Raw genomic sequence first — 23775 nt, 5'->3', positions numbered from 1 at the left:
TTAAATTGTTTGCATTACAAATTATATGGTGATTTATGTTTCATGTCATTAAAATGTTATAATGATAGATTCATATATCTTTAGCTTTAAGGAATAAATTTTAGATACGAGGAACAGAACCAATTAAAGACCTGACGGACGTTTCACTTTTAAGACTCAATAGTGATAAAATTAATTTGCAATAATTAGTTTCTATTGATATAAATCGCGTATTGGGCGAGTACTGATACTAGTTATTATAAAAAGAGAGAAAGTCAATAATTCAAATTCACTTTCCGGTTGGAGCCGCTTGAAACAAGTTTAGAAGGTCTGGGAACAGCTTTCCTCCAATTAAGAGTTTCCAAAATCACATAGAAACCAAGTCAAAATAGGGGGCAGCCAAGTCAAGTCTTTTTTTCAACCAAAACGTATGACTGCTTCTGCTACAGTCTGGTTGAGAATATTTTAGCACATCTAATTCGTCCTAGTATTAGTAATGTTTCTTCTTTGAATATTCCCCTCTATATATTTAGGATAAAAATATTTTTTAAACTATTCATGTATTTTTACCAATTGTAACAGGTTACTTATACAATCTTTTGCAGGTTACAAATTTATCATATTTACAAAAGTTACCTGTAAATAGTTTAGAGTTTAAGTTATGCACTGATGCTCTAAAAATATTTACATAATTAATTTACTTGTGTTTAAATTACAGATAACTTTTTATGATAGGTATTATGTAAGTGGTAATCTTATTGCTATCACAGGTTATAGTACACTGATAATGACCGTACATATAACTTAAATTCGTTGGTCTTTAAATAACCTAATAGTAAAAATTCTTTACGGTATCTGCTTTTACTGTATCACAACGTCTTTATACACATAAAAAGAATGTTAGTGGAAGTGCACATAAAAACACACGCTATAACGTGGAAAAGGAAGAAGTATTCATGACAAATAAAGTTGACTTAATATAATTTAGAAAAAAACAAAGTAAATAGCCAGAAGCTTATATAAAAAATATAAACAAAATACATCTAGTACATTATATAAAGGAGTTGAGAACCTCTTTCTTTGTGTCCGCAGTTGAGTACGTATTTGAATATTAGGTCTTGCCCCTCTCTCCTTATAAACTTCTTAATAGACCATTCCACATTCAAGAAAACTCGTCTTCTTTTCTTGCTCATCAATCTTCTTCTTCTCCAACGACAACAACATTTCAAGAAGACATTCTTTCTATATATATATATATATATATATATATATATATATATATATCTTTTGAAGGCATTTCTCAAAGAATATAGAACATTCATTCATTTTTTTATTTGGTTTTTGGGCATAAGATTGAGTAGTAAAGTGATGAAGATTACATGGGAATCTCTAGTTCCTAGCTGTTTTAAAGGCGAGAATCCAAAACCAAAGCCAAAGGAGATAAAAGTGGTGACCAAACAAAGTTCATTTCATAGGATTTCTATTTCGGATTTCAGCGCTTCAACTATTTCAGAGGACCTTTCGATTTCTCTTGCTGGTTCAAATCTTCATATTTTCACACTTGAAGAATTGAAAGTGATCACACAGAATTTTTCTTCGAGTAATTTCTTGGGTGAAGGAGGGTTTGGACCAGTTCACAAAGGTTTCATTGATGATAAACTTAGACCTGGTTTGAAGGCTCAACCTGTGGCTGTAAAGCTTTTGGATTTAGATGGCACTCAAGGTCATAGAGAATGGCTGGTATGAAAATTACCTTAATAACCCTTTACTCAACTTTAATATGCCAGATCCTCTAAAAGTTATGGAGTTTTGAGGATTCGAACAACATTCATATGTTTTATAAATATATTTAATTTTTGTGAGCAGACTGAGGTGATATTTCTTGGGCAATTGAGGCATCCACATCTGGTGAAGTTGATAGGATATTGTTGTGAAGAAGAACACAGGCTGTTAGCGTATGAATACATGCCCAGAGGCAGCTTGGAGAATCAGTTGTTTAGAAGTATGTTCTCTTTAATTTTACCATTCCACTATCTACCTTGCTAATCTGAAAGAGTTTACGTTTATGTAGTAAATTATTAGTACTTATGTTCAATTTTAACATTAAAATAGCAACCTTAATATATATATATATATATATATATATATATATATATATATATATATATATATATATATATATATATATATATAGGAAGTTACTTATTGTTATAGGTCAATTTTGGCTTTTGGAACTTCAGTCTGCTTTAAAAGTAGCTGTATCCCACATAAAGCACTCATCCAACTTGTGATCAATATTAGTATAATTTAGAAATTTGAAGAGGGAGAAGAAAAACAGGATTGGAAAAGGTCAGTTACAGTGTAAATGTGTGACAATTGACCACAGATTGGTCCACTCTTTCCCTTTACCAACTCCGAATCAGTCAAATAAAGTTTGGTTAAAAAGCAATTGCCAGTTCAGCTCATTATTTATTTGGATTATACTTGTCCAAAATGAAAAGGAAAAAAATTAACTTGTTCACGTTACGTTGTTTCACGAATGAATTGAAATACAAGATTCAGAAAAAATAAAACATAAAACAATGATTGTTCAATTAAATAACTTAGCTTTATTGTTGATGTTGCAGGATATTCAGTATCGCTTCCATGGTCAACGCGGATGAAAATAGCACTTGGAGCTGCAAAAGGTCTTGCTTTCCTCCATGAAGCTGAAAAACCAGTCATATATCGTGATTTTAAAGCTTCAAACATCTTGTTAGATTCGGTAAGTTCCTATGTTAGTTAATTTTTAATTAAACTATCAAGTGATCTAAAGATTAATATTACATGTAACTGCCCATAAATTAAATAGTGGAACTAAATGATCTTGAGAAAAGTACTAAAGCTAACAACATGATACATAGTGTAACTTCTCTTTACATATATATATATTTACTAATTAAATTTTTGTCCTCCAGGATTACAGTGCCAAACTCTCAGATTTTGGTCTTGCAAAAGATGGTCCAGAAGGAGATGACACACACGTCTCCACCCGAGTAATGGGGACCCAAGGCTACGCTGCTCCTGAATACCTCATGACTGGTAAATATTCATTGATCATTTCACCATTATTTCTTTAATTTCTTTTTTTTTATTTTGCACGGTCGAAGGGAAATTTTATAATCTGTTTAGATATATGAAACAGTGCCTAATCCATTGTAGTCACGAACCGCAGAGGTAGCTAGGTTCTAACTAAACTAGGAGTATACAATTATTAACTATATAATGTATGAAATATATACTTACACTAAGTCTTTCATTGATTGTCATCAAAGAGTAGTGGGTACCATGATATTCTTACCTAATGGCTTAATATCTCAGATTTCATTATTAATATTTTAAATGTTTTAAATATATATACTTATACAAAGTCTCACCAAGTAGTAGTGAGTGCCGTGATTTTCGGTCCACCTATTAATGAATATTTTAAAAATTTTGCAGGTCATTTGACTGCAGCAAGTGATGTATACAGTTTCGGAGTAGTACTCTTGGAGCTTCTAACTGGTAGAAGATCAGTTGATAAAACTCGTCCAAATAGAGAGCAGAATTTAGCAGATTGGGCAAGACCTCAACTGAAAGATCCCCGAAAACTACGTAGAATAATGGATCCAAGGCTAGAAGGTTTATACTCGGAAGAAGGAGCACAAAAAGCAGCATTAGTAGCTTACCAATGCTTAAGTCACAGGCCAAAGGCTAGACCAGAAATGACTTCAGTGGTAAAAACCCTTGAACCATTGAAGGATTATAAGGATATTTCAAACATGACATTTGTGTATATTGCTCCAGCCGAAGTGAAAGAATTGTGCAAAGAAAATGGAAAGGAAGACCAAAAGAAAACGATCAAGAAAGAAAATAGCCCATACCATCATCATCATCTTGATCGTAAGCATAGAAGAAGTCCTCAAAATTCAACAATTTACTCAGAAAAGGCTCTACACAAGAAACTCGGTCCAAATTCACCATTGCACAATGATTTCCATAGAGCTTAGATATAAATAATTATAAAAACAAATTCTGTAACAAAAACTGTAGATAGAGATCATTCATCCATATTTTATTTAATTTTTTTTACCTGATAGAGTAATAGTTTATGATTTTAATGAGAAGAGCAAAAAATGCTCAAAATTCTTTCTTTCTTTTAGAGATTTGTTTAGCGGTTGAACAATTGGGAAGAAAATTCACCGTAAGTTACGACAAGACAGATATCAACTAACCTTATAACCTGATAGCCACGATACTAAAAAGTTTATTTTGTGCCTTAACACAAGTCTCTTTTTTATTTCATAATTTTGTAGACCTAAGATTTTGTGGCCTCACATAATTAATTAATGTCAGTTGTATGAGTCATACCATAAAATTTTTTCCCATACTTAGTAGCCGTTTTTTGTTTTTTTTTTTCTATCTTTAGGGATTAGCTAGTTATATATTTTATGCTAAGCTATGTTTTGTAAATATTTTACTTAGTAATTTATAAAGTTACTTAATTACCAGAAAGAGAGACAGATACCAACTTTGTATATGTTGTATTTCCAAAAAATAAACATTCCAAAGCAAAAAAAATTCAAATTACAACGAAACATTTTGATTGATGCCACCCATGCCATGACGCTAATTAAAAATAATCGTGCCTCTAAATAAAAATGACAGTGAGAAGAATTTAAGTACTTCTATACACTTTACAAATCATATACACAAACAGATCATTAAAAAAAAAAGTTAAAGGTAAATCTGTGGATAAACGATTAACTAATAACCTGGTAAAAATGGAACTAACCTAAAAAAATTGCGATCACAAGTTAAAATTTATATTGTGCAGAAAATCTTTACACTCACCAAATCAAGCCTCCCATTATTTAAATCATGGTATCAAAACCAAGGGTATATACGAAATATCAATTAAAATATGTGTATTACGTAATATAAGGACCACTAAGCCACGTACCAGTTGTGTTAAAAGATAATGATCAAAGATTAGTGTTAATTACCAGGCCGGACAACTTTTCCACAAAGACGTGCATAGACATTTTATATTGCAATATGTTTGATAAACCTTCAAATACTTATATATATCCTATATACCACTAGATGTCAAGCGAGATGTTAACAGTTCGCGCGTGGTGTCTGCAACTTTTTCCCTTTTTTTTGGAAAATATAAGATAGTATTTCTTTTTCAGAAGCCCTATATTATATCACATAACTAGTTTGGATAAGCAGGAGTATAGTTTATTTAGAAACTAATTTTTTTTTGGAAAAAGTGATGATTTAATTGGAGCAACTAATCAGGCATTTGTTAGGCCTGGATGATGCCAATCTGTTATCCTTCCACTGCACAGAGTGAAAGTTGTTCGTTGCTCTATAAATCCAAACTCACACAGTCCATCCTTCGATTGCCAATCTGTGCTTGGACAGAGCAGGCCAGATAACAGCCCATTAGGCCAGATAACAGCCCATATGCTTTCCTTTTTTTTCTCTCCACTCCTCTCTACCTCTTCTTCTACGCAAATTGTAGTGACATTTGACTGCTGTTGAGGGTTGAGTGGCAGCCCAAATTTGCCAAGCTTTCGTCTTTCTCCTTTTTTTTCTTTCCTCATCTCAAGTAGGCTCAATAGTCTACAGTCTAATGGAGTTACGAATAAAAAATCCAATAAGTCTCTATATACTTAATATATGTTTCACAAATGAACGAACCTGAGATTTAGCAGTTGTATCATGTAATATTTTTAGGTATTGATTTATCAAATTCAATTCAGATACAATTTTGAGGCAATTTTAATACAATTCTGAAACAACTCTTATAAATTTCTTATACAATTATGATATAATGTTGTATTATAATGTGACAAGTGCAACAGATAGTCGTTCTCAGGGACGCTATTTAGAGATTAAGTATTTATTTTGTCCAGAAATTTTAAACTAAAAATCTTAACTTAGGACATTTTTGTCCTAGAAAATTAAACTGAAAAACTAAAATTCAGGATTTACTGGTTAATTCCTAAATAGCAGTTCTTTAGAGTGGCTATATGTGTCATTTCTACTATTATACTTGTATTAGTATTGTATCAGGTTGTTTTACATATTGATGTATCATATACAATTATCATACACTTATGATACAATTGTGATACAATTTTGAACTTCTTCCTCTTTAAGTTTTAATATGAAATTCCACCTAAAACCAGCAACAAACTCCATAACCAGCACAAAATCGCCAATAATCTTAGCTTTTATTTTTAGATTGAAAATCAAATAGGAAGAACACATCACATACAAAAGTCATTCAAAACAATAAAAAACTAATATGATTCGTCTAATAGAAAAATTGTATTATACTTGTAATAGTGTTATATCAGATATTATTTCATGCATGTATTGATGCATCAGATACAATTCAGATATAATTATCATATAGTTATGTTATAGTCCTGAAAGAGTTACGATACAATTGTGATACAATTATCATATAATTATTGTACAATCATGATACAATTCTGAAACTTCTTCTTATTCGAGTTTCAATCTGAAATTTTACCTAAAATCAACTTTTGACTTAACCAATCTCTCTCAAATTGAGATATAAACTCCAAAGTATATTCTCAATCGTTTGTAAGAACATCCAATCCAAACATATCACAAATTTGTAAAACCCGAATATTGATACAGTTGCGATACAATTATCATACAATCGTGATATAATTTTAAAACTTTTTCTTCTTCGAGTTTTAATCTGAAGTTACCTAAAACCAAATTTAAACTTAACTAATCTCCCTCAAAATTAAGATATAAACCCCAAGTATATTCGCATTCATTTGCAAGAACACTCAATCCAAACAAATCACATATTCATAAAACCTAAATATTGAATTTAAAGTTTCGAATCTTTTTAATGGATGTCAATGAGAACTCATTGTTGCTGCAATTTTAGAGATAATGTCGATGAATTTGTGTGACGAGAAAGAGATTTGGGTTGATTTGTAGGAAAGAGAAAGAAATATTTTGAAATATTTTTGAAAACATCATGAAAACGTGATTTTGGGGGCTTTGTATAATTGATATATATGAGAGTGAGAAGGGGAGGAGAATGGGGCGACGTTGGAGGAGGGGGCTATATCAGTTACATCCTAATTTTAAGGGACACTCTGTTTATAAAGATTTTGTATATAAGTAGTAAATATAGATGGAGAATGTAATTTTTAAAAAATCTAAAGAAAAGTGATAAATAAATTTATATAATAGTATACCTAAGTAAATTTCCCAGTTAGAAACAATGTACATAATTAGTTGAATTGATAGACCCTTTGTTTGGGGAGTGTTTTTTTTTTTTTTGTGTGGGTGTGGGTGTGGCCTGTGGGGGAGGGGAGGGGGAATAAATATTGGGTTTTGATAAAATATCGCTAGTGAAACATTGAGGGAGAGCCAGAGGGATCTTTAAATGTCAATTAATTTTTGAAAATTTTATAGTCAATCCACGTGAAATGTTGATACTTGAGAGCGAATAGTACGCAAATTAATGAAGCAAAGGTGAAATATGATATCATGAGAACCAAAATAAATATATATACCAACTCCCAAGGGACAAAAATTGCAACTTTTAGCGAATTGGATTATCCCCGTCTAAAAGAATGCATAATCAAAATCTTCCATTTGATTGAATTTCAGATATTAACATGAATATGATCCCTTTCCTCCATTCATTCGCCGTTCTTTTGATAAGAATATATAAGAATTGTCAACGTTAACTTTTATATACAAAACCCAAAGAAAAAAACTAAGAAAAGAGAGAAAACAAAGATCTCTCTGCGATCTATTCCGTTATTGCAAAAGAGGGCTTGTACAATCTATAAATTGCACATCGAGCCCATCTTCCAGTTCATCTTCATTTCCAAATCCACAATTATACACAAGAAGCAGTTGATCTTCCAGATATCTCTGCAACAACAAACTCTCTTGACAAGTTCCATCTATAACCGATTCCCATGGCGTTGATCGGCGGCGGCGATGATATAGACGGTAGCAGATTTCGGCAGCACAAATAAAAGGGAAAGTAGCGCAGAAGAGAGGAAGAAGAAAAGGAGAGCAAAGAAGGAGACACAAGTAGCGCCGGAAGCGGCGACGACTTAGCCAAGACGTGAGAATCATTGTGGAAAAGGAAAGTGGAGATGGTGGGGTTTGGTTTTGATCATGTTGAAGTGGGAGCAAATTCTGGTTCTCAGGGTCAGGGTAATAGTATTTGGTGGGGTTGAAATTAGAGAAACAGAAGAAGAAGCACAACCAGTCCCACATGACTTTTGGCCAATCTTAGTTGGAAGTGATCGCCGTCCGCCTTCGACTAATAAGTTGTGAGTTCGTTTCACTCCAAGAGTAAGGTGGGGAGTTTTTGGAGCGAGAGGACGAAAATGTATCAGAAACAATCTCTCTAACTTAAGGTAGAAATAAGATATGCATACACATTACTCTTCTCAAACTCCACTAATAGAATTATACTAAATTACTATTGTTGTTGCGGCTGATTTTACATAATCAACGTGTGGGGGAAGGGAAGATGACTCATGATAGTGATGGACAGAGAGAGAAAACTGACTTGATTTTTGGACTTCTTTTCTCACCCTTGCTTTTCCGTCCAGCTTCTTTTTTTTGTCCAAATAATGAGATTGAGTTTTATGTGCTGGCAAATGTATCTGAACACGTGATTGCGAGGCTGCATAGATCTAATTGGAACGAAACAAAACTAAGTAGGCCTTTGAACATAAAAATTTAATTTAAAAAAAAAAATATTTGGAGTTAAATTAAAAAATAATATTTGGAATAATTATATTTGAATATCCATTTTATTTGAAAAAATATTACAATTTACTACAAGAAAACAAAACTTTTTGAAAAAGTGGTTTATTTAAAAAACTCATTTTCAAAAAAATTTCAAAAATTTGTAAAATTTTATGGACAAACATATTTTTAAAAAAAAAAATTCTAAAAAGGAAAAAAATTATCTTTGGACAAACGGGTCCTAAGGGCCCATTTAGCGATAATTTTTTTTTGAAATTAGCATTTTATCACGAAAAATTTAAATTTCACATGAATTAAAGTTTAAAATTTTTTGAAAATTTAAAAAACTCCAAAGAGTTATTTTTTTAAAAATTTTCTCTTCAAATTAGCGGTGGGAGCGTTCGGTATTTTGGTACGGAATTTAAGAACTTCAGTTCGGTAGTTCGTATTCGGTATATCAATTGTGCATACCAAATACCGTACCAATATAGTTCGGTACGGTTCGATATTTCTTAGTTTGGTTTGCTACATTTTCGGTAAGGCTCGGTAAAATAGCTGTTAGTTTTCTTTATATAATTTTCAAAGAAAAAATAATTTCTTCACATATATGTTCTGTCGTATTACTCAATAGCATTATATATCCTCTAGCGAGCCCTTTGTTGTGGCATTTTTAGTTTGCAGTCATCTTTACCATATTGATTGTTTGGTAGAAAGAACACACCATGAGATTTAATTAAGGGTGTCAATGATTGGGTTCGGCCGGTTATTTTATAAAATTTGTACCATACCAATTTTTTGGTTATTCTATTATGGATAACCAAAATTTGACTTTTCGAAACCATCCCAATCATGTCGGTTTCTCTTCGGTATCGGTACAGTTCGGTTAATCTTCAGTATTTTTTTAAATATCATGTAAAATACACTAGTAGAAGTAGAATGCAATAACATACGTTCTTTTATAGGACTTAGCAAAACTCTCTAGACATTTTTATTGCTTAAAGAGTGATGAATTAAAAAAAATAAAGATGGCTAGAGTATAGATCCATCAACTATTCTACAATAACGTAAAAGAAACCAAGCAAAGACAAAGAAAATATAAATTACACAAGTGGAAAGATATTAACCAAGTTGGAACTCAAGAATAAAGTCTATAGAAGATTAAATATTCAAAAATTATATCAAGGAAACATATTCAATACATTGTAGTTTGCTACTCATAATCTCTAAAATACTTTATGTCTTGCTAATAAAGATACTTGAAATAACTTAGTTTAAGTAGAAGTAGCATAATAGGTTTTAGGAATTAGTATTTTGAGTTTAATTACTTGTTGGTTTGTAATAGTTTTCATAATTCCAAGGTCTAAAAAAAAATTTAATGCATTATTATCTTTAAACTTACTAGATAAATATATTTTCCACATGTAAAATTTATTCGGTACGGTTCGGTATTTTTTCGGTTTATTTTTATACAATAAAAAACCTACCCTAATTATCGGCGCGGTTATAGATTTATATAAAAACCTACGGTTTCTTAAAAAGAAATCTAAAAATCGATTCGGTGCGATACGATTCGGTCGGTTTAGTCGATTTTCGAATATCCATTGACTCCTAGATATAACATATCCACGTACCCTCCAATTTGTCTTGGCCTATGTTCACAGGTTGACACCTCACTACAATAAGATTGAGTAGGTTCAATAATACCAGGATCTAGGATTTTAAAACTTGTGAGTGAAGATAAAGTTTGTTTACATATATCTAAATTTTTGATAAAATTTAACTACATATTATGTGTATATATACTTCTAGTTCAAGGCAGTTGATGAATATTTCATCATTGAGAGATAAGGGAAATGCAGCTGCAAGAGGCTTTAAGAATCAGTTAGCGTTTGTATAAACTTTTCATGTATTGCATTCTAGTTTAGCATTCAGATAGGACATAACTTACAAAAATATAGTAACATGTTAAACGTTAAATTGATGGAATATATGTCAGCATATGTTCGGCAAATGGGTCTTGGAGTTGGGTTGGGAAATGTACAGTTGGACTTGGACTTGGACTTGGGTTGGGAAATGTTGGGCTGGGCTTACCGAAATATCTCGGTATTTCAGTATTTCGATTTACCGAAGTATCGAAAGTTTAATACCAAGAACAGTATCGAACCTTTGAAATATTTATACCGAATTACTACCGAAATACCGAATTAATTCGGTCCGATCCGGTTTTTCGGATTTTATGCCCACCCCTACTTCAAATCACTCACAAACATTCAAAAATAGTCCCAAATTGTATTCATGTCCAAATACAACTCTAATTTTCAAATATCATTTTCATTTGATTTTTTTTTCACTTTTTTCGGATTTTCACAATTCTTATCTCTAGGCATCCACTAAGCACCCAAAAAAAAAACCTCTCTCTCCTTGAATCAACTCGCTCTCCACGGGTCAAAAATTCTGTACTTCTCCGTCTCAAAGTTTAAAAAATAAAGATATAGTTTTAAAATCTATGTGATTATAGATGACAATATTAAGAATAGGATGAGAAGATTAAAATAAAATTATTTTTATTTTAAAAAATTACATAAATTGTCTTTTATGTAATATTACAGACTAAAAAAGTATATTACATAAATTGTCTTTTATGTCATCTATGAAAGTGTACGAATTTAATGAGCTAGGGCAAATGATATAGGCCACACTCTTCAATGTTGTTTATATATCATTGATTGAACAATATAAACACAACGAATTCATGTGGTTTGTCATTTTTGTGGGTGAATCAAGACCAGCAGTGGATCAAAATGGTTGATGTTTGTCTTTCCTATCAGATTACGGCGAGTGGGTTTTTTTTTCTCCAGATGTCTGCTCACTATAACTTCCTGTAAGCGTAAAGTGAATGGGAATTCATACTCAACAGTTCCTCTTCTACTGTCATCAATGCTGAAAAGAAACTTCGATAAATTGTTAATACCTACATTTTCACCAAAATTCACTAGTCGTGATGACGTCTAACCCGACCTGTTAGGTCAGCCAATTAACAGTTAACACAATTCTAATAAAATAAAGATGATCAACAAATGATATATTTTTATACAATATTCCAAGGACTAATAGTACAAGACTAGATTATTGCAAAAACGGATATGAAATAAATACAACTTCTGTTTGAAATGTACATAAGCAGAATTCAACTCTAGAACTACCCAGGGATAAGTGATAGCCACATCCGGAAGGCACGAACATCTTCAGAGTCAGCCCCCGACATCCACCGCAGCTCCACTCCAAAATCTGCACGCAAGGTGCAGAAGTGTAGTATGAGTACAACCGACCTCATGTACTCAGTAAGTATCTTGACTAACCTCGGTGAAATAGTGACGAGACTTTTTAGTTAAAAGATACTCACTGATATAACCTGTACAGAAGGCTAGCAATAGAAAGAATAGAGTACAAGAAACAAATATGCGAAGCAGTAGATAATTTCTAGAAGAACCACGATTAATATTCCTCAATATCATGACCAATCCTCTCCTTAGAGCGATAACCAGCAAATAAAATGGCACGGCAACACCCTTCGTGCATTTATGCCATCATCATCAACTATACATATAACAGTACCAACCAGGTGAAAGAAATGTCGATAACAGTAATGAAAAGGTAGGAAATACACAGGTAGCAGTGATGAACTAGGCAGTACAGATGGACAACAATAATAGACTAGGTAGGAGGCATAAGAATGATGATATCAATTAGGAAAGAAGAACATAATTTCACCTAACTAGCATAGTAGAAGGCATAGATGCAAATATAACAAATAAGAAGGGAAAGCGTGATTTTTATAAGCTAATAAATAGATGCATGAATGACTAACATGACTAAAGTGTAACAAAATAGAAATGACATGGATGTGGATATAACAGCAGGAAGGGAGGCATGATATTTGCAGTTAAACAGATAGAAGGCATGGACAACACAACAACAACCGAGATAGAGGACAAAGACAGAACAACAACGACAAGTCACGTAGATAACATGGGTGCAACAGTAATAAGTCCAGGTAAGGGCATGAATGTACACACAAGGAAAAGATATCACAACATAAGGCATGTCCCTCGTCCTCGCCTGCACGAAAATACCCTTCGTGCCATGAACTCATTATTTTGCTATGAACCTGGCTCACTCGACAATCATATCTCTTATCTGAACACCAGTCTAGTAGCATACCAAACTGGAACATGAAACCTTTTCTCAAATACGGTTTGTAAATCATCAAAACATAGTTTCATGCTCAACTCAACATAACATCTTTTTCATTTTTTGATTCTCCTCCCCTAATCCAAACCCTTTTTAGCTAATACTTACATCTCCTTGTGAAAATTTTAGTTTCGACCTGAACACAGTAATCATGAAAATATAATGTATATTTTTTCAATATAAGATCTGCTTTGGGGAGAAAATAGGAAAACAATTCATATAATCTGTACGAATTTCCTATTGGAAATTTTTTAAAAACACTAGTGATCCTGCTCTTGGAGATAAAGATATTGGACAAGTTCATCTTCCCATCAAAGAGATCTTTAGATTCTCCAACTGCTGGAAATAAACAGATTATAAGTTATAAAATTAGAAAAACCTTCTAATTAAAATATTAGAAAAGTTTATATGCCTACATTACACTGGTTACCAGAGGTGGTTTTAGCCGTTGTTGTTCTTAGAGCTTGGGAGAGTCACGAGAAAGAGGAGGAAGGTGAGGGGGAGGGTGAAGAAGTGGGTACACGTGACGTCAATTGAAAAAAGACGAGAATGAAAAAAAGGGAAAAACATAGGGTGATGAGAATAAGACATAACAAAGAAAAAATAAAATAAATATATATTTAATAAAAAATTATTATAACAATAAATTTTAATACCTTTTGTTGGTAAATATTTCATTTTAAAATAGTTTGGGGGGGGGGGGAGGGGGGTCATAGGACCTTTACAAAGATAAATTTGTACCTAAGGATACTGGACAAGTTTAAGGTATCTTTATGCCCTTTTCCCTTCTTTATTTCATATACTTGATGCAATGAAACAAGTCATGAAATATGACTAAAACTTCTAATGTTTTGTGCTTTTTGTTGAGTTAAGCTTAAATTAGTTTTGATAGTTAACACACAGTTATTAAGGAACTAGATCTCTTGAAGTTATTTTTTGTATTAATTGGATTACAGATTTCTCAAAGCACATAAGCAAGGACCAGGTTTCTTAGAAGATGCATATCAAAACCAGGAAGCTGATTCCTAATGTAAGTTGGATTCCTTTAAGGAATTAATTTGTGGGTTGTAAGCATACAATAATTGGAGGAATTCATGGTCAACAAGGATTCATTAATTATAGGAGTATTTGTATGGAAAGAAAAAGTAAGTGAATGAGTATTTTAATAAAATAAGATAGAATTCTTGTAGGATTTATTTTTCTTAAGAGGTAACCAATTATTTTAGGTCTTGGAGTAAAAACTGAAAAACGATTCGGTCAACCTCACTCATATGTAATGCATCACGTTGCTCCTATTGAAGTTAATGCTATTTAGCGCAAGTAAGAGAATCATTCAAGGAAAATAACATTCATAGCAAAAATGTACTTTCAGAGATTCAAGCTACTCAATTGAAAAACCAGGTCTAGAAGACAAAACTACTCAAGTTATTTAGTTATTTTGGATTGAGTAAATTGTTCTTAAAGTTTAACCTATTTTGCTTTTGAAAAAGTTTAAATGTCGGTGAACAATTGTGAAGAGTTTGTTTACAATTGTTGTAATCTAAAGTTTAGTTACAATTGGGTTGATTGTAGTGAGTAAAGGTACTAGAATTAGTCATTTTGGTTATTGAGTTGTAACCTAAAATCGCTCTTTGAAGTAGTGAAGTTTTGAGGCAAATCCTATGAGGATAGATCGTGATTTTTACTTCCTTGAACAAAGAGTTTTTTCATGTAAAAATCATTGTGTTGTTTAATTTTCACACTTTATTTTTTGTTTGTATCTAGAATTCTTAGGTTAAAATACCAAGTTCTTTAATACACAAAAATTGGGCGACACAATTTACTCTCTATATGGGGTAAAATTGGTTAGTGACAACTAGGCGAATGACGTAGTGACGTGTGAAACTGTAATGACCCGGCCGGTCGTTTGGAGAGTTTTATCCCCGATCCCCTGTTTACTGCTTTTCCCGTATCTTTTTCTGCTTATGTGACTTTTCGAGAGGTTGTTGTTGTGATTTCAGAGTGAATTGGGACACTTAGTCCCTAAACGGAAGCTTAGGTCTTAGGATTTTGACTGTAGTTGGAATTATGTGAAAATGACTCCGGAATAGAGTTTTGTCGGTTCCGTTAACTCTGTTGGGTGATTCTGGACTTAGGAGCGTGTTCGGACTGTGAATTGGAGGCCCGTAGCTGATTTAGGTTTGAATTGGCGAAAGTCGAATTTTTGGAGATTTTGACCGAAAGTGGACTTTTTGATATCAGGGTCGTATTCCGATTTTAAAAGTTGGAGTAGGTCCGTAATGTCGAATATGACTTGTGTGCAAAATTTGAGGTCAATCGGACGTGATTTGATAGGTTTCGGCATCGGTTGTAGAAGTTTTAAAGTTCATTAAGTTTGAATTGGAGGGTGATTCGTGTTTTTAGCGTTGTTTGATGTGATTTGAGGGCTCGACTAAGTTCATATGGTATTTTAGGACTTGTTGGTATGTTTGGTTGAGGTCCCAGGGGCCTCGAGTGTGTTTCAAATGCTTAAGGATTTGAATTTGGACTTATGCAAATTGCTGAAGTTTTCTGGTTTCTGGTGTTTTCTCACCTGCGGTGGGGAGACCGCAAGTGCGGACAAGCACGTGTGGAAGGAAGAGCGCAGATGCGGATTTGGGCAGCCCAGACTGGGTTCGCATGTACGGATCTATTTGCGCAGAAGCGGCCTCGCTTCTGCGGTGAGATAGTGCGCAAGAGCAGTGAGGGTCACAGGTGCGGTTCCTTGGTCGCAGGAGCGCATCCGCTAGTGCGGCGCTTTTCTCGCAGATGTGGACCCAGGGGACATAACTTAAGTCCGCAACTGCGATGGAATTTCCGCAAGTGCGGCATCGCATATGCGATTATAGGCCCGCATATGCGAAATCGTTCGGCAGAAAAGGGCCAAGTTCGAGGGTTTTATCCCATTTTCATTTTTGGGTCTTTGAGAGCTCGGATTGGGGCAATAATTCAAGGATTTTTCAGAGAGAACTTTGGGGTAATGATTCTTAACTTGTTTATGGTTATATTCCACTAATCTATAGTTGTTTTTATCATCTAATTAAGGAATTTGGGAAAAAAAGGTTGGAAGTTCTTCAACTATGTTTTGAGTATTGATTCAGATTTTGATATCGGATTTGAATAATTTTGGTATGAGTGAACTCGTGAGTGAATGTGTGTTCATTTTTGTGACTTTTAGCCAATTCCGAGACGTGGGCCTAGGGAGGCTTTTTGGGGCAATTTTATAATTTCTTGCTTTAGCTTTGATTTCATTAATTAGATTAGTTTCTTATAGTTGTATTTATGGTATGTAATTGATTTTGGATAGATTTGGACTATTCAGAGTAGGATATTCGTGGAAAAGGCATTATTACCAATTAATTGAGCTTGGTTCGAGGTAAGTGGCTTGCCTAACCTTGTGTGGGGGAAATCCCCTTAGGATTTGGTACTATTGTGATATGTGAGCACAGTGTACGTGAGGTGACGAGTATGTACATGAACTATTTGTTGTAAAACCCAATTTATTTTACTGAGTAATAACCTGTTTTTCCTTTAATTTGAGTTATACCATTTAAATGAGTATTAGTCTGTTTTCATTCTTAATTGAGCTATTTCAATATGTGTAGTTATCCTGTTTAGTCTAATATCGCATGTCTACGTGCTTTAACTGCCTATTTGAACTCTGTGAAGCATGCCTAGTTGATTTCTTGCTTTTCCTTCTTCTTTATCAGTATAACTGTAGAAATCTTGTTGTTAACTGTCGTATTTATCGGTTTGAGCTGTGTGTTTATTTTTGAGACTACGATGCGGCACCTCGGGAGTTCTCCCTGCATATTTACTTTTGAGACTATGAGGCAGTTCCTCGAGAGTTCTCCTTGCACATTTAGTTTTGAGACTATGAGGCGGTACCTCGGGAGTTCTCCCTGTATATTTACTTTTGAGACTACGAGGCGGTACCTCGAGAGTTCTCCTTGTACATTTACTTTTGAGACTACGAGGCGGTACCTCGGGAGATCTCTTTACTTCTTTACTTCGGGACTACGAGATGGTATCTCGGGAGATCCTCTACTGTTTACCCTTGTGTTGTACTGCTACTTTTACTATGTTTTCCTTTTGTTAAATTCCAGTCTCTTAATATACTGTTATATTCCCATGCTTTATTTATTATATACCAGTGGGCCTGACCTGACCTCGTCACTACTCGACCGAGGTTAGGCTTGGCACTTACTGGGTACCGTTGTGGTGTACTCATTCTACTCTTCTGCACATATTTTTGTGTGAAGATCCAGGTACTTCTTATCAGCCCCGCTATTAGCTGAGAGTGTTTGCTGCTGTACGGAGACTTCAAGGTACATTTGCCGCGTCCGCAGACCTAGGAGTCCCCCTCTATTCTCCCATATGTCAAACACTTCATGTAATTTTTTTATTAGACTCTGGTGTATAGAGATGTTATTTTCCTTCTGTAGCTTGTGACTTACGATGTTTTGGTTTTTAGAAAGACTATGTATTTATAGAGTATTGGTTATTGTACATGTCGAGCGACATTGTTACTAGTTATTCAGTTATCCACTGTTGTTAGTTGCCAAGTTTTACTTTCGTTTTGTTATTTTCTGCAATTTGTTAGGCTTACCTAGTCGTAGAGACTAGGTGCCATCACAACATTATGCAGAGGAAGTTTGGGTCGTGACAAGTTGGTATCAGAGCTCTAGGTTCATAAGTGTCGTGAGTCACAAGCCGATTTATTAGAGTCTCGCAGATCGGTACAGAGACGTCTGTATTTATCTTCGGGAGGCTATGGAACTATTAGGAAATATTACACTCCTTGATTCCTTGTCGTGTGAAAATTGTTGAATTCAAAATTCTAAACTTCTATTTTCTATTCTCTCACAGATTGTGAGGATACGTATATGCGGATCTGATGACCAGGCACCCGTGAGAGGTGGGGGCCGGGGTAGAGGCTGAGGACATCCATGTGGTGCAGCCAGAGCACCCGCACGCGCTGCCATAGAAGAGCCCCCAGTAGCTCCAGCCGGAGGGCAGACACCTGAGATACCTGTTGCTGCACCAGCCCTCCAGGAGACTCTAGCCTAGTTTCTGAGCATGTTCAGCACCTTACCTCAGGCTGGATTGATTCCACTTGCTCCTGCCACATCTAAGGCCGGGGAAGGAGAACAGACTCCCGTCGTCGGTACCCCAGAGTAGCGAGTTCAGGTAGACCAGGATCCAGAGATCATACCAGTGCAGCCGGTAGCTCCAGTTCAGCCCGAGGTTAGGGCAACAGTTTATTAGGTGGAGCAGCTCAGACTTGAGAGGTACAAGAAGTGTCGCCCTCCTACCTTTAGTGGATTGGCGTCAGAGGATGCCCAGGAGTTTTTGGAGGAGTGTCACCGTATTCTCCGTACTATGGGTGTAGCGGAGTCGAGTGGGGTTTCTTTTACTGCATTCCAGCTTAGAGGAGCATCCTATCAGTGATGGCATGCTTATGAATTGAGTAGTCGGGCTGAGGCAGGTTCACTTATATGGACTCAGTTCTCGGACATGTTTTTGAGAGACTATGTCCCTCAGAGCCTCAGGGACGCATGGCGCGCGAAGTTTGAGCAGTTACGCAAGGGTGTTATGAATATGTCAGAGTATGCAGTTCGTTTTAGTGATTTGGACCGACATGCACCGGCCTTGGTTGCCACAGTTCGAGAGAGGGTTCGTCGGTTTATTGAGGGTCCCAGTATCAGGAGTAGTATGGCCCGTGAGTAGGAGATGGATATTTCTTACCAGCAGGTTATGAGTATTGCTAGGAGATTGGAGAGCATGCTTACTCGGGATAGAGAGGAGAGGGAGGCCAAGAAGTCCTGAGAGTCTGGCACTTATAGTGGTACTCGTGCCCCAACTGTAGTTTACCATGGTAGGGGCTATGGGAGTCGCCCCGTTCATTCATCTCTTCCAGCCGCCAGTGGTATTTCACCCCTTCTAGGCCCTAGGAGCCTTATTATGCACCGCCAGTATCTAGTGTGCCTCCTGCACGGGGTGCTTTTAGTGGTCAGTCTAGTTGATCTAGCCGGAGCTGGTCATAGCAGCCACGCTCTCCAAGAGCTTGTTTTGAGTGTGGCGACACTCGCCATATGGTGAGGGATTGCCCCAGACTTAGGAGGGGTGCACGTCCACAGACTTCTCATCCACCGCGTGCTCCACCGGGTCCTCAGGCTATGATTCCAGCACCATCTACTGCCCCACCTGCTCAGCCAGCTCAAGGTGGAGGTCGGGGAGGTCGCGATCGCCCTAGAGGAGGAGGCCAGGCCATATATTATGCTCTTTCGGCTCGTACAGAGGCAGTTGCTTACAACTCTGTCATTACAGGTATTGTTCCGGTCTGTCATAGAGACGCGTCAGTCTTATTTGATCCAGGCTCTGCATATTCCTATGCGTCCTCTTATTTTGCCCCGTATTTGGGCGTATCTCGGTATTCCTTGAGTTCCCTATTTATATGTCTACTCTTGTGGAAGATTCTCTTGTTGTGGACTACGTGTATCGTTCGTGTTTGATTGCTCTTAGTGGTTTTGAGACCAGAGCCGATTTATTATTGCTTAGTATGGTAGACTTTGATGTTATCTTGGGCATGGACTGGTTGTCTCCCCATTATGCTATTCTTGATTGTCACGCTAAGACCGTGACACTGGCTATGCCAAGATTACATTGATAAGAGTGGAGAGGTACCTTAGAGTATACTCCCAGCAGAGTTATTTCATTTCTTACTACTCAACGAATGGTTGAGAAGGGGTGTGACGCATATCTAGCTTATGTGAGAGATGTCAGTATTGATGCCTCTACAGCTGAGTCAGTCCCAGTAGTGAGGGACTTTCCAGATGTGTTTCCAGCTGATCTTCCGGGCATGCCACACGACAAAGATATTGATTTCGGCATTGATTTGTTCCCGGGCACTCAACCTATATCTATTCCTCCATATCGTATAGCTCCTCCTAAGTTGAAGGAGTTGAATGAGCAGTTACAGGAGTTGCTTGATAAGGGATTCATTCGGCCCAGTGTGTCACCTTGGGGGTGCTCTTGTCTTGTTTGTGAAGAAGAAGGATGGTTCTATGCATATGTGCATTGATTATCGCCATCTGAACAAAGTTACAGTGAAGAACATGTATCCATTGCCTCGTATTAATAATTTATTTGATTAGCTACAGGGTGCCAGGGTGTTTTCCAAGATTGATTTACGTTCCGGCTATTATCAGTTGAAGATTCGGGAGCCAGATATCCCGAATACTGCTTTCAGGACTCGGTATAGTCAGTATGAGTTCCTTTGATGTCATTTGGGCTGACTAATGCCCTAACAGCTTTTATGCACTTGATGCACAGTGTGTTCCGGCCTTATCTTGACTCTTTCATCATTGTGTTTATTGACGATTTTCTGGTATACTCCCGGACTCAGGAGTATCATGAGCAGCACCTGAGGACTGTGCTTCAGACCTTGAGAGAAAAGAAGTTATATGCAAAATTTTCAAAGTGTGAGTTTTGGCTAGGCTCAATGGCATTCTTGGATCATGTAGTATCAAGTGATGGGATCAAGGTGGATCCGAAGAAGATGGAAGCAGTGCAGAGTTAGCCTAGACCATCACAGAGATCCGGAGTTTTCTTGGTTTGGCGGGGTATTACTATTATTCTTTAGAGGGATTCTCATCTACTACAACACCTATGACCAGGCTGACCCAGAAGGATTCTCCGTTCAGGTGGACAGAGGAGTGTGAGGAGAGATTTTAGAAGCTCAAGATAGCTTTGACTACAGCCCCAGTATTGGTATTGTCTACAGGTTAGGGGTCTTATACTGTATATTATGATGCATCGCGGATTGGTCTCGGTGCGTTGTTGATGCAGGATGGTAGGGTGATTGCTTACGCGTCCAGACAGCGGAAGGTACATGAAAAGAACTATCATGTCCACGACCTTGAGTTAGAAGCTATTGTTCATGTCTTGAAGATTTGGTGGCACTATTTGTACGGTGTCCCTAGTGAGATTTACACCGATCATTGGAGTTTGCAGCATCTGTTCAAGCAAAAGGATCTTAACTTGCGTCAGCGGAGGTGGTTGGAGCTACTTAAGGACTGATATCACCATTTTGTACCATCCGGGGAAGTCCAATGTGGTGGACGATGCTTTGAGTCGCCAGGAAGAGAGTTTGAGGAGTTTAGCATATCTACCAGTAGCAGATAGGCCATTGGCGTTGGATGTTCAGGCCTTAGCCAGCCAGTTTGTGAGATTGGATATTTTTGAGCCGAGTCGAGTATTGACTTGTGTGGTCTCTGGGCCTTCTCTTTACTATCGTATCAGGGAGCGTCAGTATGATGACCCCCATATGCTTGTCCTTAAGGACATTGTTCAGCACGGTGGTGCTAATGAGGTCACTATTGGGGATGATGGTGCATTGAGGATGCAGGGCGGGCTATGTGTGGCCAATGTAGATGGGTTGCGTAAGTTGATTCTCCAGGAAGCTCACAGCTCGCGATACTCCATTCATCCGGGTACCGCGAAGATGTACCAGGACTTGAGGCATCATTACTAGTGGAGAAGGATGAAGAAGGACATAGTGGAGTATGTAGCTCGGTGTCTAAATTGCCAGTAGGTGAAGTATGAGCATCAACGGCCCGATGGGTTACTTCATAAGTTAGAGATTCCGGAGTGGAAATGGGAGCAGATCACTATGGATTTCATTGTTGGACTCCCACGGACTCAGCGAAGGTTTGACGCAATTTGTGTGATTGTGGATAGGCTGACCAAGTCAGCTCATTTCCTTCCTGTGACGACTACCTATTCTTCCGAGCAGCTTGCTCGAATTTATATCCACGAGATCGTCAGGCTTCATGGCGTACCTGTATCTATCATATCTGACCGGGGTACGCAGTTTACATCATAGTTCTGGAGGGTCGTACATCATGAGTTGGGTACTCAAGTGGAGCTGAGCACAGCATTTCACCCTCAGACGAACGGACAGTCCGAGTGTACTATTAATATATTAGAGGATATGCTCCGTGCGTGTGTGATAGATTTTGGAGGTTCTTGGGATCAGTTCTTGCCACTTGTGGAGTTTGCCTACAATAACAGTTAGCAGTCGAGTATCCAGATGGCACTGTATGAGGCTCTGTATGGTAGGCGGTGTCGGTCTCCAGCGGGTTGGTTCGAGCCGGGCGAGGCTAGATTATTGGGTACAAACTTCGCACAACCCAGTCCAGACAGAAGAGTTATGCGGATCGGAAGGTTCGAGATGTTGCATTCATGGTTGGAGAGTGGGTCTTGCTCCAGGTTTCGCATATGAATGGTGTTATGAGGTTCGAAAAGAAGGGCAAGCTGAGCCCAAGGTTTATCGGCCCATTTGATGTGTTGCAACGAGGTCAAAGAACATTGCTTCCGTGAACGTTCAGTGGAGGGGTTAGCCGGTCGAGGAGGCGACTTGAAAGACCGAGCATGATATGCGCAATCGTTATCCACATCTTTTCACCACTTCAGGTATGTCTCTATACTCGTTCGAGGACGAACGATTGTTTTAAGAGGGGGAGGATGTAACATCCTGGCCGGTCATTTTGAGAGTTTTATCCCCGATACCCTGTTTACTGCTTTCCCCGTATCTTTTTCTGCTTATGTGACTTGCCAGGAGGTTGTTGTTGTGGTTTCGGAGTGAATTGGGACACTTAGTCCCTAAACAAAAGTTTAAGTCTTAGGATTGTGACTGTATTTAGAATTGTGCGAAGACGACTCTGGAATAGAGTTTTGTCAGTTTCGTTATCTCCTTTGGGTGATTCTGGACTTAGGAGCTTGTCTGGATTGTGAATTGGAGGTCCGTAGCTGATTTAGGCTTGAATTGGCAAAAGACAAATTTTTGAAAATTTTGACCGGAAGTGGACTTTTTGATATCGGGGTCGTATTCCGATTCCGGAAGTTGGAGTTGGTCCGTAATTTCGAATATGATTTGTGTGCAAAATTTGAGGTAAATGGGACGTGATTTGATAGGTTTCAACATCGGTTGTAGAAGTTTCAAAGTTCATTAAGTTTGAATTGGAGGGTTATTCGTGTTTTTAGCATTGTTTGATGTGATTTGAGGGATCTACTAAGTTCGAATGGTGTTTTAGGACTTGTTGGTATGTTTGGTTGAGCTCCCGGGGGCCTTGGGTGTTTTTCGGATGCTAACAAATTGAATTTGGACTTATGCAAATTGCTGAAGTTTTCTGGTTTCTAGTGTTTTCGGACCTACGGTAGGGAGACCGCAGGTGAGCACCCGCACGTGCGGAAGGAGGAGCACAGATGCGGATTTGGGAAGCCCAGACTAGGTTCGCAGGTGTGGATCTATTTGCGCGAAAGCGGCCTCACTTCTGCGGTGAGATTGTGCGCAGGAGCGGTGAGGGTCGCAGGTGCGGTTCCTTGGTCGCAGGAGCGCATCCGCAGGTGCGACGCATCTCTCGCAGATGCGGACCCAGGGGACTTAAGTTAAGTCCGCACCTGCGATGGAATTTCTGCAGGCATGGCATCGCATGTGCGATTATAGGCCCGCAGATGCGAAATCGCTGGGCAAAAAAGAGCCAAGTTCGAGGGTTTTAGCCTATTTTCATTTTTGGGTCTTTGAGAGTTCGGATTGAGGTGATAATTCAAGGATTTTTTAGATAGAACTTTGGGGTAATGATTCTTAACTTGTTTATGGTTATATTCCACTAATATATAGTTGTTTTCATCATCTAATTAAGGAATTTGGTTGAGAAAGTTGGG

The 23775-nt window shown here is 37.1% G+C and overlaps 2 protein-coding genes across 2 annotated transcripts; one reads left to right on the top strand and one right to left on the bottom strand.

Moving 5' to 3' along the window:
* The first annotated feature begins 1062 nt into the window (after window positions 1-1062).
* On the top strand, window positions 1063-4159 carry LOC104104391 (serine/threonine-protein kinase RIPK-like). The gene is made up of 5 exons (XM_009612463.4): window positions 1063-1719; window positions 1846-1981; window positions 2607-2743; window positions 2937-3060; window positions 3460-4159. Exons 1-5 carry the CDS (start codon window positions 1348-1350, stop codon window positions 4005-4007), a joined length of 1317 nt encoding a protein of 438 aa, XP_009610758.1. The 5' UTR covers window positions 1063-1347; the 3' UTR covers window positions 4008-4159.
* A 3390-nt stretch (window positions 4160-7549) lies between these two features.
* LOC104104392 (uncharacterized) lies at window positions 7550-8621 on the bottom strand. The gene has a single exon (XM_070174840.1). The coding sequence runs from the start codon at window positions 8296-8298 to the stop codon at window positions 7828-7830; it is 471 nt and encodes a 156-aa protein (XP_070030941.1). The 5' UTR covers window positions 8299-8621; the 3' UTR covers window positions 7550-7827.
* Between the last annotated feature and the right edge of the window lie 15154 nt (window positions 8622-23775).

The sequence above is a fragment of the Nicotiana tomentosiformis genome, chromosome 5 (genome assembly GCF_000390325.3).
Source record: "Nicotiana tomentosiformis chromosome 5, ASM39032v3, whole genome shotgun sequence".
Classification (NCBI taxonomy): Eukaryota; Viridiplantae; Streptophyta; class Magnoliopsida; order Solanales; family Solanaceae; genus Nicotiana; species Nicotiana tomentosiformis.
The sequence above is the reverse complement of the archived record's forward strand: the minus strand, read 5'-3'. Positions and strand labels throughout refer to the sequence as shown.

Bases quoted from the DNA above. Each gene is read 5' to 3' on its own strand.
- LOC104104392 (XM_070174840.1), bottom strand. From the start codon at position 8,298: ATGTGGGACTGGTTGTGCTTCTTCTTCTGTTTCTCTAATTTCAACCCC.
- LOC104104391 (XM_009612463.4), top strand. From the start codon at position 1,348: ATGAAGATTACATGGGAATCTCTAGTTCCTAGCTGTTTTAAAGGCGAG. The intron at 1,720-1,845 runs GTATGAAAATTA...TTTTGTGAGCAG, and splicing joins AAGGTCATAGAGAATGGCTG to ACTGAGGTGATATTTCTTGG. The intron at 2,744-2,936 runs GTAAGTTCCTAT...TTTGTCCTCCAG, and splicing joins CAAACATCTTGTTAGATTCG to GATTACAGTGCCAAACTCTC.